This window comes from Hoplias malabaricus, chromosome X1 (genome assembly GCF_029633855.1).
Source record: "Hoplias malabaricus isolate fHopMal1 chromosome X1, fHopMal1.hap1, whole genome shotgun sequence".
Classification (NCBI taxonomy): domain Eukaryota; kingdom Metazoa; phylum Chordata; class Actinopteri; order Characiformes; family Erythrinidae; genus Hoplias; species Hoplias malabaricus.
The window spans coordinates 8,691,175-8,711,443 of record NC_089818.1 but is presented as its reverse complement, the minus strand read 5'-3'; the positions used below and the strand labels follow the sequence as shown (position 1 = coordinate 8,711,443).

Sequence of the window (20,269 nt, the reverse complement as noted above, 5' to 3'; positions counted from 1 at the left end):
AACTGTCGTTTAATGTAAATTTCTACTGATATAAAAAATGAAATAAAAATCCAATATTCATTCTTTCTGCAAATTAAATATAAATAAATAAATATTTAGAATAATAACAGCAACAAAATAGAATTGCAGCAGATTTCAGACCAGAAGCTAAGGCCCTGTCAGCACGGATCCGTTATTATTTAAAAACTGATATATTTTCCTCTCGATTTTGAAAATAACACCGTCAGAATGAATACGAATACAGCTGCGTTATCATGCCAGTCCAGTAAGTGGCCATAGTCCCTCTTAAAGAGAGACCTCAAAACACCACCAGGCATGAGAAAAGCACAGTGGTTTAATCTCAAAACCACTACATACTTCCTATATAGTGTACTATGCAAGTCATGAAATTACTGAATTTAGATTTTAATAGTGCATTATATTTTTTTAATACAGAAGTATACTTAGTCATATGTGGGAATATGAAATCTAGTTCTAGCTGCAGTTCTATATTGTGGTTTAATGACTTATGTACTTCACTATATTGAGAGTGAGGAGGTCTTTGTGTTTCAGCACATTGTGAGACAGGCACGCTTCCGAAAATATCCGTTTACCTTTGTCCATGTGAGAACGGTGACTGAAAACGTTGACTTTCTGTCACCTAAAACGCTGCTTTCGGGGAGACCAAAAACGTAGACGAAACCTCTGTTTTAAAAATAAACGGATCCCTGTGGACAGGGCCTAAGAATGCTTTGGATTTGACTGTGGGCTTTAAACATTTTTATTACAGTTCCCATATGAATACTGTGTAATAAGTGTATAACCAGTCCTTGGTCATTGTATTCAACATTAATATTAGCCATTCATTATTATCTTATCAACACAAACCTCATCATCAGTTTTAAGCAGCTCCAACCTCACTGATGTTCCCACGTCAGACAAAGTCAGTTTTGTAAATGTTGCAAATCACAGCCTTTTGTATCTCACCACTTTTTTTTTTCAATCCATTCTCTCAGCTCCACAACCATACAGATGCACTTTGTAATTTTACATTTACAATCACAATCTGCAAAATATTTGACCTTTCATTGTTATTTTATTTTTTACGTTTATTATAGTTTTTATTTATTTAGAAATTTTTTTTTACATTTTTGTAACAGGGGCGGCACGGTGGTGCAGCAGTTTAGTGTCGCAGTCACACAGCTCCAGGGGCTGTGAGGAGTGTGGTGTGTTCTCCCTGTGTCTGCGTGGGTTTCCTCTGGGTGACTGTCTGTGAGGAGTGTGGTGTGTTCTCCCTGTGTCTGCGTGGGTTTCCTCTGGGTGACTGTCTGTGAGGAGTGTGGTGTGTTCTCCCTGTGTCTGCGTGGGTTTCCTCTGGGTGACTGTCTGTGAGGAGTGTGGTGTGTTCTCTCTGTGTCTGCGTGGGTTTCCTCCGGGTGACTGTCTGTGAGGAGTGTGGTGTGTTCTCCCTGTGTCTGCGTGGGTTTCCTCCGGATGACTGTCTGTGAGGAGTGTGGTGTGTTCTCCCTGTGTCTGCGTGGGTTTCCTACGGGTGACTGTCTGTGAGGAGTGTGGTGTGTTCTCCCTGTGTCCGCGTGGGTTTCCTCCGTGTGCTCCGGTTTTCTCTCACAGTCCAAAAACACACATTGGTAGGTGGATTGTTGACTCAAACGTGTCCGTAGGTGTGAGTGTGTGAGTGAATGTGTGTGTGTGTTTGTGTGTGTCTGTGTTGCCCTGTGAAGGACTGGCGCCCCCTCCAGGGTGTATTCCTGCCTTGCGCCCAATGATTCCAGGTAGGCTCTGGACACACCGCAATCCTGAATTGGATAAGCGCTTACAGAAAATGAATTAATTAAAATGATTTTTGTAACATAAAAGATTACTCATACTGATGAACAAATGACACGCTCCGGCTGCCTTTACTTGTTTGAAATCCATGCCTGAGGATTGTGCAAATCAGATTTCCATCATGAATATCATTGCAAAATACCACAGAGTGGGCGAATTCAGACATGGCACCAGCGCACGTAAGCATCTAAAGTTTCCATTCAAATGTGATGAGGGTCATGTGGTTTCTGTGCAATGATTCCTGACCTCTTTTAAAGATGCCACTTTTTCACCACTGCATGGGAGGGGGACAATAATGACTGTGGTTGACTTGTCTTGCTGGTAGTGTTCTAAACAACAATTCAGAAATACAATCAGGTGTTGTGATAAAATAGATTTAACACTCATGTATTACCAGTGATAGGTACATTCCCTCAGTCTAGGTTTCCTTTTACTCTTGAACTTGCCTCTTGGGTCATCTGTGTCAGTGCATGTCCACATTAGTCAGAGTTAAATCATCAGCATCTGGAACTAGAGCTTCCTTTCTCTTTGTGCCATTTATCACTGTATAAAAGTAGCTCTGGGCTACCTTTGTTGTTGGATGCACTGTCAAAGTTTGCACACACATTCACGTAGTTTTTTACACTTAAATCCTAAATATTGATATTAGACTAATACAGTTCTCCTTGGAATATCATTTACCTGTGATTACTGATTCTCATTAATGCTAATACATAATGATGCTAATCTTACTAAGCTTTGTTAGATTATGATCTTAACATACTTTACAAATGTTATGTAGCATTGGAGAAATCTTGATTTAAAAGCAATTGCTGCTTAAAATAATACATACACGGTCAGAAAAATGTGTCACTGTGGTGGTACATTCTGCTGTCTTTGTGGTGGTGCCCTCAATGGTACATGTTCTGTACCTTTAATTAGAGAACCTTATTGTAGCTTATTGTATAACATTTGTAGATTTTAATATGATGCCCTATTTCATCTCTAGGACTTATATTATATTATTTTATTTTACACAGTTCTATAGGTAGATTTACACTGTTTGTACCTATAGTGAACAATAATATACCTCTACCTTACTTTTTTCTGAGAGTGTATGTCTGGTCTTTATTTATTTACTTACATTCATTTTAAAAATTGTGTTTATGCAGTTCAAAGTTTTAATGTATGTATATTTGCAATCTAATATATTCCAAACTCTCTTTACCCCTAATTATGCCCTGTGTCTTTAAAACTGATATATGTAAATGAGTTCTGTTCTAATTGGGTGTCGTCATTCAAAAAGCCACCCAGTCTGAGACATTCTTAATACTTATAGGATACCCCCCCCCCCAAAGGTAAAAATACAATTTAAAGGAATATTCCTATATTTACAAAAAAAACTGGGGCGTTTAAACATGAAAGCAATGTTGGAATATAAACGTGACTTCACTCTTTACAATTAACAAGCGATGCTTCATGTCTCCCAGTATCTCACACCCAAAATGTGACGCCTGTAGGAACTTAAATCCTCATGTTTGCCAAGTCATGCTATTTTAGTTTCCCTTCCCCTTATCTCGCCCCTGCTGTGTCTCTTCCGCTGGCCTCATCTTATGCCTGAGTCAAGTATTTTTTTTCTTTTTTTTCTTTTGTATTTAGTAACTTTGGTTAGCCTATGTCAGGGGTCGGCAACCCGCGGATCTTTGATCCCTCTGATGCGGCTCAGCTTTTGTAAATAATTAATGAGTATTTAATTAAAATGTATTTTATTTTGCTTCGTTCATTTTCAAAATGTAATTCTATGAAGATTATGGCGATTTTGTAACATCTACAATATATAATTATATATATATAATTTAATATTTAATATTTAAAATATTTTGTCGCTCATAAAACACGTCACAACTATCAATGTGCGACACCCGCCAGTGTACGGTTTCTTTAAACTTTTTGACCGTTTACGGCACGGCGCCAGTAAAATAATGACGGCACGCAAAGAGAGGACAGCATTTTTGTTTACTGTCAGTCGATAAGTTCTGCGTTTTTTTACCCATTACTACAAGGACTCAAATAGACATTGAGTATTTTACTGAACCGTCAACACAACGTCTTTTTTCGAAGTTAAAAGTGTTTTGTTGAATGCAGAAATGTTATTTCATTTTCTCTGCAGTCATTCATTAATTTCATAAATGTAACACAGTGTAGTTTGTTTATACAGAGCACAAAGGCAAAAAACCCTGTTATTTCAATGTTATTTCATTTAGAATTTCAAAAGGGTTTTGTGGCTCCCAGTGTTTTCTTTACTGTGTGAAACGGGTCCAAACGGCTCTTTGAGTGGTAAAGGTTGCCGACCCCTGGTCTATGGTAATAAATGCTCAGAACTGCTTAAAGGAACACTGTGTAAGGTTTGAGTTTACACTTCCCCTAGTGTAATTAAAATGTACTGAAGTTAATGGGGAAGGAGGGGATAGTTACAGAGTACACTTTCTGCAGTGCTGAGCCAGGAGTAGGAATGACAGAGACCCTCTGGTGAAGGGGGTGGTGATGGTGAAGCTTTGACTTTAAGGTAAAAATATTACATAGTGTTTCTTTAAGTGGTAAATAATTGTTGTACCCTCATGCAGAATTACACAATATTTATAAAACATGGTCTATAATTATTAAACATATGTACATGTTCTGAACAGATGAACCCCCCACAAGAGATCTTTAAATAGATCAGCCACAACATTATAACCTCATTGTTTCTACTCTCATTGTCCATTTTATCAGTTTCGCTGGTCACATCTAAGCACTTTGGAATTCAATAATTACATTCTGTAGCCTGTATGCAATATACATTGCCTGTGCCCTTTCACCCTTATGTACCCTTATCATACCAGCATAGCACACACTTAACACACCACCACATCTGTGTGATTGCAGCACTGAGACTGATCCACCCAAATCATATCTGCTCTGTGGGCTGAAAATATATAAAGAAAAAAACGTTAGTGTAAAGGTAGCTGCTTGCGTGTGCAGTTTCGTCAATCGCTCCTGCCCACAGTGATATCAGAGGTGCTTTCCATGGAAACGTCATTTACCTTCATTTAATCCCCATTGCTTCAAACACAAGTTCCACCCCCGCACTGCATCTAACAATAAAGATGTGTGACTCACTTAGGATCTGAGTTTTAACTTTAAAAATCTACAGTACTCTGTAAAAAAGTCTTAACATAATGAAATATTAAAGTTAAGTAAAGGTGCCTAAAACATTTTGCACAGTTCAGTATTATTTGAGGTTACCATAGTGTGCTCTTGATTGAACAAATCCATGCGTTCAAAGGAAATCATCTGGAAACAAACTTTGTTCTCTGCACTCGCTCACAACATATCTACTACTTCTGATAAGAAAATAAATACTGTTTTTACTGTATTTATGTTTTTTATTATTCTGATAAAATGTAGATATATTTATAGGGGGGCGGCACGGTGGCGCAGTCACACAGCTCCAGGGACCTGGAGGTTGTGGGTTCGATTCCCGCTCCGGGTGACTGTCTGTGAGGAGTGTGGTGTGTTCTCTCTGTGTCTGAGTGGGTTTCCTCCGGGTGACTGTCTGTGAGGAGTGTGATGTGTTCTCCCTGTGTCTGTGTGGGTTTCCTCCGGGTGACTGTCTGTGAGGAGTGTGGTGTGTTCTCTCTGTGTCTGTGTGGGTTTCCTCCGGGTGACTGTCTGTGAGGAGTGTGGTGTGTTCTCTCTGTGTCTGTGTGGGTTTCCTCCGGGTGACTGTCTGTGAGGAGTGTGGTGTGTTCTCTCTGTGTCTGTGTGGGTTTCCTCCGGGTGACTGTCTGTGAGGAGTGTGGTGTGTTCTCTCTGTGTCTGTGTGGGTTTCCTCCGGGTGACTGTCTGTGAGGAGTGTGGTGTGTTCTCTCTGTGTCTGTGTGGGTTTCCTCCGGGTGACTGTCTGTGAGGAGTGTGGTGTGTTCTCTCTGTGTCTGTGTGGGTTTCCTCAGGGTGACTGTCTGTGAGGAGTGTGGTGTGTTCTCTCTGTGTCTGCGTGGGTTTCCTCCGGGTGACTGTCTGTGAGGAGTGTGGTGTGTTCTCTCTGTGTCTGCGTGGGTTTCCTCCCACAGTCCAAAAACACACGTTAGTACGTGGATTGGCGACTCAAAAGTGTCCATAGGTGTGAGTGTGTGTGTTGCCCTGTGAAGGACTGGCGCCCCCTCCAGTGTGTATTCCCGCCTTGCGCCCAATGATTCCAGGTAGGCTCTGGACCCACCGTGACCCTGAACTGGATAAGGGTTACAGATAATGGATGGATGATATTTATAGGGCCATATTTAAGGAAAATATGAATCATTTTTAAAAAAGCTGCCTAAGACTTACGCATAATGCTGTGCATCCAAAATGCCATGGGTCTAAATGACCCATACACTTTAGATCAAAACCAAGCAAAGGGTTAAGTCAAAACAGTAGACCTTTATCATAAATAGTCTGGAAGTACATGAAGCTGTAAGGAAGCCCTTTCTGAGAAAAGAAACATACAAAAGAGGAAACAAAGGAGGTGCTGTTCTCTGGCTGGAGAAACCCCAGAACCCTGACCTCAGCATCACTGAATGTGTTTGGAATTAACTTGGAGCATGAGAAGACTGAACCTGGAGGGTGTGGGAAAATTCCCCTGCAGTTCCCTTGAAGTGAAACCAAGTAATGAAAGAAAAGGATGGAGACGCTTCATAATAAAAAAATCGTATTTAGTTGAGGTCTGTGTGTGCTTTTAGCACAGTACTTCATTATGGATTTTGAGCAGACCTGAACAGAAAAGAGGCCTGACGTGGACTGCCACACCCTTCTGATTGGAGGTTTAACACATCCTGTTGGCAGGGTGTTCATGAGCTCGCAGCTGGCCTTATAGGTTACAGTCTGATAAGAAAGTTGACAAAAGTGGCAAGGCACGTAGTTATGAGACTAAATGTTTGTAGTCCATATCTCTCCTGGCTGTGGTCAGGTTCTATTTGCATCTCTTTGAAGCGTGCGTGCCACAAAATAAAAGATAAGCTGCCAAAAGGTAAGTGCAACTTTTTATAAAAGTTAGCTTATGATTTGGATCATATTGTGTATATGATGTATATTGGTTTTATTTGTATATGTCTCCGAAGGCTTCAGGCATTCAGCTGTGCAAACACAGCATGTGTCATCTCCATAAGTCTCATAGACTCTGAGGCAGCCTAGGTTCACGGTGCCCAAAGCTAAGTGTTTGATAGTGGGGTGTAATGCCTCCTGGACCCAGCACTGGACAATTGTAATATCCTTTTATTCCCACAAAGGATGGCCGAATGTTATCTGATCCTCACAGCAATGTTCCGATAGTGTTAAGCCCTCCCTTAAGAGCAGGAGTTGTAATTGATGAGCAGGTGGTCACTAACATTTACAACTTGAACATACCTGCCATTGAAGAACAGGGTGAAAGCACACAAACAAATGTATACAGAGCAGCAGGGTTAGAGTCTGTAATTGTAGAACTACATAGTGCTGATTTTAATGTTTTGGCTTATTGGTGTGACGTGTATTATGCATATTATGCATTGTCTTGCAGTTTACAGATGTTAATACTAAACATAAATGTATTGATTGCAAAAAAAGTTGGGACATTGTGTAATTTAAAAAAAATATTTACAAAATACAGTCAATTTGCTCTGTAAATATTGTAAATAAATATAAAGCTTTAAGAGAGTTAGAAAAATGACTGATTATTGTTATATAGCAGATTTTAGAAATGTCCCAACTTCCTAGAAACCGAGTGTAAATTAATAAATAAGAGTGAAAAATAATTGAAAATTCCTGTCACACTATTTTAAAACATTAAACAGGTGAATGTAAAAGGTATAAAACAAGCTTTCACAAAAGGCTCTGTCTTTGCAAATAGGAGTTTCTTGCCCATAACTTTATGCCAGACATCTTGAGAATAATGTCAAATAATATAAACAGAACATTTTTCAATGAAACTTTGCAAAGGATTTTGGTCTTTTATCATCTACCGTACTTAATATTATAAATATTCTGTAAAATCTGGAAACATACCAGTCCATATAAGGTATGGCTGGACACAAATTGTCAATGACCTTGACCTTCGATCCTTCAGATTCCACTGAGTAAGAAACTGTCCTTCTACAGAAATATGGGCTTGGGAGTACTTAAAAAAAAACTGTTGTCACTGAGTTATTTAATCAAGAAATGCAACCTGAACCTCTGTCACGCAAAGAGAAAGCCACACATCAATTCTTACTGGAAATGCCGATGATGTCTCTGAGCCCACGGTCATCTCAGATGGTCAAATTACAGAAGAAATGGGTGCTGTGGTCTGGAGTCCATGTTTTCATGAAAAATGAAAGTCATGTTTTCTTTGGTAATGACTCCAGGGACCATTCAGACTGTTAACCTCCCATGGTGTGGGGGTTTCATCAGTAACCACAACATGGATGACTTTCCTCTGTGAGAATTATCCATTGATTAGTAGGTAGTTTATCTAAACCACTTTAGCTGCAGTTAATGCCCATGTTGTTCAGAGAAGGGCTGATAGTACCATAACAGTGCTGAGGATTTGATGGCATACTGCCATGACAGTATTAATGCTCAGGTTGTCTAAAAATAGGTTAAATAATGTTATAATCTACTTAAAGCAATCTCATAATGTGAAATATTAAATATATCTACTGGATCGGACTATAATTTCACATGAATATTTTATAAGTACCGCCTATTATAAGAAGGAAAAAACAATCACATGGCTGAGCTAGATGCTTTTTGTTTTTTTCAAGGCAAATCAACTTAGTTAAAGTGTGCAACAGGCTTCAGCCACAAACATTTCCCTGGAAAGCCAGGACGTGCCTGTACAGCATGAGCCCCAGCTGCTGAGAAAATACATTTCGTCATCATCCTAACCGTGTTCTCAGGAATAAAGCAAGGGACAAGTCTCCCACTCCTGGCTTTAACTTGGACCACACGACACGCATCAGTACAGAGTTCACCACAGACATCAAGGTGAGACTCTTTTATTGCTTTATTATTATATTTTTTATATTTATTATCATTTTTATGTTCAGACATGAAGTTGTGGATGCACTCGGGATATCAAGACAAGGTTTTCAAATTCATTAGATATGACAAACGGGCATTCATCTGTATTTTATCCATAAGAGCTTCTGCTCATCTGTGAAGGCTTTAAATTCTTAGGATATTGCTGTTAGCATTTGATGGTTCAGAGGATGATTAGTGCAGAATCCTCAGTCATCCCTAAAGCATAAAGTACTAGGTCCATCACACCAGAGAATGTAGTTCTGGTTGACGCTTGATCAGAAGAACTGTGGGGAAAGATCTGGACATAACACAGTGATGTCTAATTAGTCAGTCGAGGATCAAGGATGTAAGTAGTAGTAAGGACAATAATACATCTCAATAATAAATAATTTTGGATTATCAGTTATTTTCGGGAAATGCACAATACTAAGATTCCGATTTGATTAAGCTCAACCTGGAGTAAGTGTACATGTCTTAACAGGCCATCAGCGGAGTGATAATGAGACTAGAAATGCCTTTTATGACAGTGCAACCACAAATATCCACCTAAAACGTTGGCATGCGTTTGGCATCCACAGCTATCGGTATTAAAGATATTTGGAAACATGTTCTGATAAGTTGTTGAGATATCAGGCTAAGTTCCAAAAGCTGCAGGGCAACTGAATGTTAAAAGAATAACAAAGTGTCACAGTAGTAAGTTGGAAGAGGGAGCGGAGTTGAAAGGGTTTGGTTTTTTTTTAATAATCCGAATAAACAAAGAAAACAAACAGGAACCAGACCAAACAGACATAGAATAACATAAGCTAGGAAGTAAAACAAAGCTAAACACACAAGCAAAACTATGAGCACTAATATATATACATATATTATATACTGGTGCTCATTGTACATATATATATATATATATAAACAGAAATCAGGACAAACGGAGAAACAGATAAGATCAAAGTAAAAAAAAGAGACAAGAATTCAAGAATTACATATTGATAAGAATGAAGAATCATCGGAGTAATACATCGAATAAAACAAAAACACTGAAGACTAGGAACAGAAAATTAAAAACAGAAAATTGTAACTAAACTAGGACATAAACAGGGAATCATGATGACTGCAAGAAAACATGAGTATAAAATCAAAATTAACCATGAACACATACCACAACAGAGAGATCCAGAAACATGGAGACACGGGGAATGAAAAGCTAGAACATAAGACGCTAGAAACACATAAGACAAACAAGAGTAGTAGAAAAATAAAATATAACCCATTAGGAACCGAAACACCTGGAGAATTTTAAAACACGTGATGGCATGTGGCTAGCAAAGCACAAGGAGTAGAGAAACGCTTGGGGAATGTAAACAAAGAAATAAGCAGATGGAGACAATATAACATGGAAGCACAAACCAAGACAGAGGTGAACAGAGCCCATATGAACTCCAGAGAAACTCCAGAGTACCAGTTCAGTAGATTTTGTGGAGTGCTCCTTTTATACATGTAGCATACAGTAGAAGCAGGAGATTACGGGACATTAGAGGCTCTGTTTTCACATGCGCTCACTCCGACTTTACACAGTGTCTTTTCTAGGGGGCTATGAGGATAAGGTCAGTTTAAAGTTCAGGGCAAATTTGACAGGTATATGCGTTCACACATAGAGCTCTTCCAGTTAAACCCCAGACATTCTCTGTATTAACATGCATGTGTGACAACAATGCGTTGCACTGTCCTGATGCAAATATACATACCATATTCATGTATACAGTATATCCAAATGTTTGTGGTTTGTTTTTCAGTCACACCTATCGCTAACAAGTTTACAAAAGCAAACACAAAACCGTGCAATCTCCAAAGACAAACATGGGCAGTAGAATGGATCATATGAAATTTGTTTGTGAAACTTCTTCCATACTAGACCTGCCCCAGTCAACTGTAAGTGCTTTTACAGCTCAGTGAAAGCATCCAAGGGCAATAAACACTCAGCCAAAATGCAGTAGAGCACACATTCTCACAGAGTGGGGAGTGCTATGATGAATGTAGCAGCATATAAAGCACAAATCAACAATTACATTGCTCAATACAGAGTTACAAGCAAGGTCAGCACAAGATATGTGAATCATGAGGATAATGAAATGGTGTTTCCGTGACACATTAGCGTAAAATCAGTATGCGAATTGATAAGCGTTTGCTGGAGTGGTAAAGCCCGTCTCCACTGGATTTATACAATAAAATTGAGAGGGAACATGACATTACAGCTGAATGCCTGCTGTTGCCAGCTATTTTAGACAATAGGTAATGTGATATTTGTGGTTATCAGGTAGGTGTCTGTAGGCTGGCTTACATTTGCATTTGCAGTTCCTGTTGTTTCTGTTTCTGAATATGTCTTTGCAATTTAATAATGTAAGATAATCAATTAAATCCAAAAATAAAAGACAGAAACTGAAATCTAAATTCAAATGCATGCATGAAGAGGAGTTGATGTTTCGCAGCCGTTTCCTAAAATGTCTAGCACTTACAGGCTTTTAGGAAAACGGCCCTGTACCGTCTACTCCACTGAGAGTGAAAGAGTAGAGGTATGTCGTACCGATAACAGCACATCTGTTTGAGAAATATAAATGAGCAAAATATTCAGAACTTTAAACACATCCTTAAAAGGGCATGGAACTGAATGAATCCATGTAAACACACGTTGTTTCCTTGGAAGACAGACAGACACAAACAACAAGGCTTATGGAAACAGATAAATATTAGAAAGCAGCCCATGAGCTCAACTGTTTGTTTCCACCCAAATACGAAGGCTATTGATTTACAATGTTATTGTCTCGTGAATTCTGGCATCTTTAAATAAATGACAAAATGTTGTCCATTTTAATGTAAACTGAAATTTTCTACACCCATTGTTCATTCTCTCAGCTCCACTGGCCACACAGGTGCTCTTTGTAGTTCTTCAATTACATCAATCTGTTGCTCTGTATACTTTTTTGGCCCCCGTTCACTCTGTTTTTCAATGTTCAGGACCTGGGCTTGTTTAGCATCTGTCACGTTTGGATCACGTTCATTCGGGAACCTATTATTATGTTCTTTCGAGAACCTGTGAGGTTATATATATGATTTCCTATACACCCCAACCCAACAGCACCAACTCAAATTAGCCCACACTAAGCACATTAAGACCTCCAGTAGTACCTCTGTGTCTGATCCAGTTGCTTGAGCCCATTGCCCACTGATATTTACTTGATGCTACAAAGGTATATGCTGGTGTTAACTGATTTTAAAAACTGGCAGTCAATGTTCTCCTCCAATAAAGCATTGGTAGGCATTTGAACTGATGTGTCTTCATCTTATAGTTTACTTTATACCTTTTCTCAGTGGTTATTTTGAGTGTATAAAACCTAAATTGTAAACTTTTTCTTTCCAGTGATGGCTGAAAACAGTACCAACCTGACGACTTCAGCCACTGTGCCCTCACTGGTCTACGCCTCTCTGTTCACACTGGTGTTTGTGCTCGGCCTGCTGCTGAACTCCCTCGCAGCATGGGTGTTCTTTCAGATTCGCACTAAAAAGAGGACTTTCATGCTATACCTGAGGAACATGTTGGCAGCAGACCTGCTGATGACCTTAACACTGCCAGTGACCATCCTCAGAGAGGTCAACATGGAGCCGTTTTGGCTTCCTCTCTTGTCCTGCAGGTACACAGCCGTGCTCTTCTACAGCTGCATGTACATCAACATCCTGTTCCTGGGCTTGGTGGCTCTGGATCGCTACCTGAAGATCGTGAGACCATTTGGAGGCAAGTGTGGGGACTGCCTCTACAGCTACTCCTTCACCCTAGCCATGGCAGTCGTGGTGTGGCTAGCCATGCTGATCCTTTCAGTTCCCAATAGTATACTGTTCAGAGCATATTCGATGGGAGAGAGCTGTATGAGTCAAAAAACTAAGATGGGTTTAAACTGGCATAAAATAGTGGTCTACACCAACATAGTGATTTTCTCGACAGTGCTGATCACTCTGGTGACCTGCTACGTGTCCATCCTCAGGCACATTCGCCTCTCTTCTGCCCAGTTTGTCACAGGGGGACCGGGAGGACTGAGGGAGCCCAGGTCAGAGCATAACATTCTGGTGGTCCCAGTGATGTTTTTCATATGCTTCGTGCCGTACCATATCTGGAGGATCCCGTTCACCCTCAGTCAAACTGACAAACTGTTCTCTCCGGAGGTGCATGACATGCTGCTCCATGGGAAAAAGGTGATGCTCTTATTGTCGTCCTGCAACGTGTGCCTGGATCCCATTATTTACTTTTTCATGTGCAAGTCTTTCAGAAGCATCCTAGCTCGGATGATCGGAATTCAAACGCTCAGACAGAAGTCTTCCATCTACTCCTCCATTCCTGGGAAAAAGCCCAATTTAGTGATGCGCTTTAAAGAGCATTCATCATCATCAATATCTTCATAGTAGGAGATATCATCTTTTATGAAAAAGACTGTTGCAATAGGATAATTGTTTGTAATTATTATATAAATCATATATAAAGTCACAGTGCCACATCAAAACAAAATATAGAACATACATTTTAATTTAACAAAATGAGAGATACTGGATATAGTGTAAATTATCTCACATTTTTATATTAATTACTTGTAAAGTGACTCAAAAATCCAATATCTCTCATTTTTCAAATTTCTATTTGAATTTTTTTTTTGTTTTTTTGCCGTGGCACTGCAGTAAGGTACTATGTCTTACGTAATATATGTATATATGTGTATATGCTATTTTCTTTTTGTCAGAATGTTTTAGAGAACTGTCATATGGCCGTGCTGGTGTTTCTTTATCATTTGTGTTGCTTGTAATTTCTTTTATAACCGCTGACTCCTCTGCTCCACCCACAAATGCATTTCCTCTTTCTAGGTTGCTTAAGTTTTGAAAACACTGGCAATAATCCCATTAAAACCCACTACTTTATGTTAATGGTTTAGATTCTCTTCACTCAGTTTGTAGTTTGTAGTTTAAAATACAATGTCACTGCCATTAACTCAAGGCAATTCCAGGCAACACTTGGTACTGAGCTGTCCCATGACTGAATAAATGGGATGGAGCATCAAAATAGTCAGAGCGCAAGCTAGCCTCCCTGCATCAGTCTGAGATACAGAGAGGCTTAGTTAATGAACGGGAATAAGCCATAACAAAACTGGGGATTGAAACTTGGTCAAAATAAATATATTAGTAAAGAAGGAACAAATAATAATGCAGTCTATATTTTGTAAAAAATGTAAATATTTTACAAGAGTTTATACTACAACCTGCATTTGGCCAGAAGTCAAATAAATAATAATTATATTTGATCTACTTTTAAATATGGAAGTGTTTATATATTTATGTGTCTTGTTAAATATTGTGTGTAAGTATATATTGTTAAATATTAACTTATTTTGCTACCTGTAAATAAATAAAAGAAAAATAACAGCAAAAAAACAACATCCAAAGTACTTTTCACCACAAAAAAATAAATAAATAAATTGACTAAAACAAACAAGAAATATTGCTGTTTTTATCCAAAAAAAAAAAAAAATTAAATATATATGTGATCTCTGGTTCCATTCACCACTGAAACAAAATGTGGCACATTTCTCTACAACACACCCTTTCACATCGAAACTGCAAATCTGTTAATAATAAATAAATAAATAAATATAAATGTATACAGTTCCCTTTTATTTAGTATTTATGCGAAATAAGCCAGACCCAAGAGAAACCACAACACAAGGCTAAATGCCATTGAGCTGATATTGATAACACATCACAGATTAAAAAAAAAGAAGTGAAAAACAATAATCTTTACAAATAATAAGAGTTAACATATTTAAATTTCTTAAATACACAATCTTCACCAAACATTTCCTTAAAAAACTAAAAATGCAATGGAAAATGCAGAACAGCACATTTTGAATTTAAGGGCAGTGATCATACAACAGGAATTCAGCTAATGTTAAGCAGTTGTCCAAACTCTGCTGAAATTCAATTAAACTCCTGCTCACTTAGGACAGTTCTAGCCAACAGATATGGCACTTAGTTTTCTCCTCCAAGCAGGTTGAGCTGTGCAGTGACAGGAAGGATACAGCACAAATGAACCACAAAAAAACTAAGAACATTCATCCATTCATTCATTCATTCATTATCTGTAACCCTTATCCAGTTCAGGGTTGCTTTGGGTCCAGAGTCTACCTGGAATCATTGGGCACAAGGCTGGAATACACCCTGGAGGGGGCGCCAGTCCTTCACAGGGCAACATAGACACACACACATTCACTCACACACTCACACCTAGGGACACTTTTGAACCGCCAATCCACCTACCAATGTGTGTTTTTTGGACTGTGGGAGGAAACCGGAGCACCCGGAGGAAACCCACGCAGACACAGGGAGAACACACCACACTCCTCACAGACAGTCACCCGGAGGAAACCCACGCAGACACCGGGAGAACACACCACACTCCTCACAGACAGTCACCCGGAGGAAACCCATGCAGACACAGGGAGAACACACCACACTCTTCACAGACAGTCGCCCGGAGTGGGAAACAAACCCACAACCTCCAGGCCCCTGTGACTGCGACACCTACCTGCTGCACTGCCCAACTAAGAACATATCTTAGTAAAAATATAAAATATAGAAGGACAAATAATAACAATATGCCATATGTTTGCACTTTTTCAAAAAAAAAATTAGATATTGTCATTATTTTGCTTTTGTTTCTAAGGGAATAAATCATTTTGCCACAAATTCCAGGGTTGAGTGTTATTACGAGAATTTGAATCACTCATTTGAAATTAGTGACATGTGGTGTGTTCTCTTCCTTGCTAGAACTTGCACAAGTTTGTGGCATTAGCAAATATCAGGGAAGATGTGATGTAAAATGACGGGTTACTCAATTCCAGCCTCAGTAGATGACAAACAGGTAATTCTGCATTCGCTTAAAAGCCCTGACACTACATTAATATACTAACAATGTTCTGGACTATAACATTTACATGTACATTATATTGATATCCTCCAAAATAAAAAAAAAATATATATATATATAATACATTATCAATCTCATTAGAATCTGTGTGTGTTAATATGGCAATTATACTATCTCAAAGAATAACTCAACTGCTATATTAATATTTCAGACTGTATAGGCCCACATATTCAAAGGCCTATATGCACTTTATACAGTAGCTTCAATATTAGATCATGAGAGGTGCCAAAGAATGATACCAACTTCTCACAGACCGAACCAAAGGCATGGAAATATATTCACAGATGTCTTTGAAAAACTGGTATCAAGTCTTTTGAAAAGAAGACACAAAGTCATGGGTAAAAAACACAAAGTGTTCAGCCATTTTTAAAGTGGAACATTATGTTTGAGGAAAAAATGACAGTTGTTTTGTACATGACCCGTCTGTAAGTTTTTATTCACTGTTTGAATTACCACAGGAACCCCATTTGTAACCGGAGCAGTTTAGTTTTATAAAACTCATCTGTGTTTGATTTCGTGCTCTAAGTTAGAGGTCTTAGAGCCTTAGAATCAGTTCCAGTTTAAGTAATCTGAAACAGCAAAAATAAATAATTATAACCCACAGATGGAGCAGGAGCAGAGCTATGTCCTCATCTTGGTTCATGCTTTTCAACATTTGGAGGTCTCTGCAATGTCTAAACAATGTGAGCACAGAGAGAATTCCTAGCTTAATGGACTAGACCCTTTGTTTTTGTATTTTTTTAGCCGTTTACTGACACTGGGGCTTCATAAACACACCAGACCTGTTTCAGGTGTCCAAACAGACTGTGATTTCTTTTTTTGTATTAAAATTATGAACATTGCCGTGAAATGAAATACATGTTGGTCTCTGTCTTTAGCACAGGACTTCTTTATCAGCTCTGAATTGAGCAGTTGCATGAATTCTTTTGCTTCCCATCAGCAAACTTTGCAGAGCTCACACATTCTCCTCTTCTTCCTCCTCTTACTCTTCTTGATCGATGAGTCCGCAACACTGAGGCGCGGCTTGTTTTGAGGAATGTTGTCAATCAGCTCGAACAGGGTGAAGATGCAGAAGGAAATTTCATCGTAGGCCGTCCTTGTGCCGTTCTCAAATAAGCAGGCGAATGCAGTGACCGGTGGGGCCCCAGGCACCGACTGGACCTCCAGGTATGCCAGATCTGAATAGGCACTGGGGCCCTCAAAAATAACCCATGGGCCGCTCCAGCTGTCCGGGTCCCGGGGACGGATGTTGAGGTATACACCCAGGTCATGACGACCAGGGCCGGTGGGATGTCCATACACCACCCATGTTGGTGTCATAAAGTTTGGTGAGTGGTTTTTCATGGATGTGTGAACTGAAGGTGATCCAAGATGGGAGTTCTGGAGAAGGTTGAGGGGGGCCGGAAAGCCGACCACACTGCCATGGCAGCCGTTCCTGGGCTCCATGAGCTTGTGGACAAGCTGACCACCCTGGAAGACGGCCCCATCGTCGAAGCTCAAGGCCTGCACACGGCAGCCTAGTGTACTGCGGGCATTACAGTAGAGCACATTAGTACCATCCTCCTCATCCACAGACACCATCTGACACTCCACACTCTCAGGCCCTGGTACCACCTCCCCGAAGCGCCACACCCTCCCATGTGTGTCACTATGGAAACAGAAAGAGTGCGGCGTGGTCTTGCACACCTTGCCGAAGCACTCCTTGCAGTCGATGTGGTAGGTGTAAGCTGGGATCAGCAGACGGCCCGACTTCAGCTGGATCCCGTGACCTGGGCCGAGAGCAAAGGTGGCCCACTCTACAGTGCAAGAGTGAGTTGAGAAATTTGATTAGTCACTGATGTTACATTTTAAGGAAAGACCAGATAAGATCTGGGATTTTTGTGTCCTGGGCTCCCCCTACAGTTGCTGAGTGTAATTGACTTTTACAGTCAACTATACAGTGTTCCTTTAAGCCACATGTAATTTATGTAAAATATAAGTGCTATTTTGTCCTGCTGTATGACTTCAGACTATATACTGACACATTTATGTAAGAATGTAATGGTTAAATGTTGGCGGATTTGGTCCTGGACCACAAACACCACTTCAGCTCATCCCAGAGTAATTGGACGATGCTCCATCATCCCAGGTAACACAGTTCCTCTCCTCTACAGCCCAGTGCGTGATGGCTTTTTAACCCTCTATCCTCTAGTCATCACTTGGCATTGGACCTGGTGATTTTAGGAAGCTCTAGAGCTCTAGATCTGGGTCAACTTGCTTTAAGCTTTGGTGTCTGTACAGCTCCAGAAGTCCTACCTTTGATGGTGTCTCCTATGACTTTCTTCGTAAAGTCAATGGCTGGACTCCAGGTTTCTCCATAGTCGTCGCTGGACACATAGCAGAGCCGTGCAAAGTTCTTGCCCGTCACCAGCTGATACGCCTCTGTGGTGTGTCCAAGGACAGCGATGAAGAAGAGGAAGAGTCTCCCTGTGAAGGCATCATAGACGGGGCATGGGTTCATCGAGCGATGGCCTTTCAGGCAGGCTGTGCTTAAGACTCGCATGTCCTCCCACTAGAGAAGATAGTCAATCTAAATGTTAAGGCCCACATACACACTCACACGCACACACACACACAGATTTTAAAAGCCTTTAAAGTAAAGCTATGGTCACAATGCCAATGTGGCGACTAGAGCATCATAAAGTCTGTGGAGCAGTGGAATTGAGTTTTCTAAAGTGATGGATCTACATTTAATAACTCGGGGATGAGTTGGAATTGCATTTACGTTTGAGGACTAATCCGTCAAATCCAGTACCTGACATCACTAATGACCCTATGGCTGCAATTAAATGCTCAAATCCCCTCTAGTCTGAAGTTAAGTGAATATTGGGACATAGAAAAGCTGTCCCCAAACTGTTTTCTATAGACTGTTAAAATACTCATTCCATAGTGCAGTGAGTGTGAGAGTGTCAGACCTCCACAAAGTTCTTGTAGAATCTTCCTTTGCGCAGGACGAGGAGGTGGGCCTGTGAGTCAGAGGGGCTCAGTCTCTCCTCACAAAAGGCCAGAAAACAAGAGGAAGGCGGCAGAAAGATCAGAGCCGGAACACGGTACGTCACTCCATTGGCTTCCTTCCGGAAGAGCACGGATCGAGCGGGAAAGTAGGACTGAGAAGCCATTGTCCGGCAAAGGTCATCTGTCAACAACACTGAAAAAGCACTAAAGCTGTATGTGAAAAGATTCAGAGGTGACATCTGGTTCTTGATCGGTGTGGTTTTAACGAGTGTAAATTAGGGAAATTTAACCTAACGAGTACAAAGCCAGATCTGAATAGGGAAGGTTGTTAGTGTATTATATGTGCTCTGCTCAAAGTTAGCCTTAAGGTAATGAGTCATTCATTCATTCCCATACAGTCATTCATTCATCACTTGTAACTGCTTCATCCGGATCAGGAAGATGGCGAGTCCAGATCATGGCATGAACCCAAGGCCTAAAAACCCATGAACCCTGGAGCTCTGTGACAGTGTCATCACCTGCAGCAGCACTGTGCTGGGTTCAAAAGTGCTTGTATACATATCTGTATGTACTTTGGTACAAGCTTGATGTTACTGCTATTTATTTGAGAACAATATTAATTGTGTGTAAAGCAATAAAACCATATGTTTCCACTAAATCAATTCCCAATTCTGTTGTTACCTGTAACTTTAAATGACTTTAACTTTGAGTACTGGGGCGGCACGTGGCGCAGCAGGTAGTGTCACACAGCTCCAGGGGCCTGGAGGTTGTGGGTCCGATTCCCACTCCGGGTGACTGTCTGTGAGGAGTGTGGTGTGTTCTCTCTGTGTCTGCGCGGGTTTCCTCCGGGTGACTGTCTGTGAGGAGTGTGGTGTGTTCTCCCTGTGTCTGCGCGGGTTTCCTCCGGGTGACTGTCTGTGAAGAGTGTGGTGTGTTCTCCCTGTGTCTGCGTGGGTTTCCTCCGGGTGACTGTCTGTGAGGAGTGTGGTGTGTTCTCCCTGTGTCTGCGCGGGTTTCCTCCGGGTGACTGTCTGTGAGGAGTGTGGTGTGTTCTCCCTGTGTCTGCGTGGGTTTCCTCCGGGTGATTGTCTGTGAGGAGTGTGGTGTGTTCTCTCTGTGTCTGCGCGGGTTTCCTCCGGGTGACTGTCTGTGAGGAGTGTGGTGTGTTCTCCCTGTGTCTGCGCGGGTTTCCTCCGGGTGACTGTCTGTGAGGAGTGTGGTGTGTTCTCCCTGTGTCTGCGCGGGTTTCCTCCAGGTGACTGTCTGTGAGGAGTGTGGTGTGTTCTCCCTGTGTCTGCGCGGGTTTCCTCCGGGTGACTGTCTGTGAGGAGTGTGGTGTGTTCTCCCTGTGTCTGCGCGGGTTTCCTCCGGGTGACTGTCTGTGAGGAGTGTGGTGTGTTC

At 40.7% G+C, this 20,269-nt stretch overlaps 2 protein-coding genes across 2 annotated transcripts; one reads left to right on the top strand and one right to left on the bottom strand.

Annotated features, from left to right (window-relative positions):
* Nucleotides 1–8,735: 8,735 nt before the first annotated feature.
* Nucleotides 8,736–14,224, top strand: LOC136676063 (G-protein coupled receptor 87-like). Its single transcript, XM_066652914.1, has 2 exons — nucleotides 8,736–8,823; nucleotides 12,272–14,224. The coding sequence occupies exon 2, from the start codon at nucleotides 12,274–12,276 to the stop codon at nucleotides 13,303–13,305; it is 1,032 nt and encodes a 343-aa protein (XP_066509011.1). The 5' UTR covers nucleotides 8,736–8,823; nucleotides 12,272–12,273; the 3' UTR covers nucleotides 13,306–14,224.
* Nucleotides 14,225–16,810: 2,586 nt separating this feature from the next.
* On the bottom strand, nucleotides 16,811–19,032 carry LOC136675996 (sialidase-4-like). Its single transcript, XM_066652838.1, has 3 exons — nucleotides 18,829–19,032; nucleotides 18,170–18,425; nucleotides 16,811–17,670 (listed from the first exon to the last, which is right to left on the bottom strand). The coding sequence occupies exons 1-3, from the start codon at nucleotides 19,030–19,032 to the stop codon at nucleotides 16,811–16,813; spliced, it is 1,320 nt and encodes a 439-aa protein (XP_066508935.1).
* Nucleotides 19,033–20,269: the final 1,237 nt, after the last annotated feature.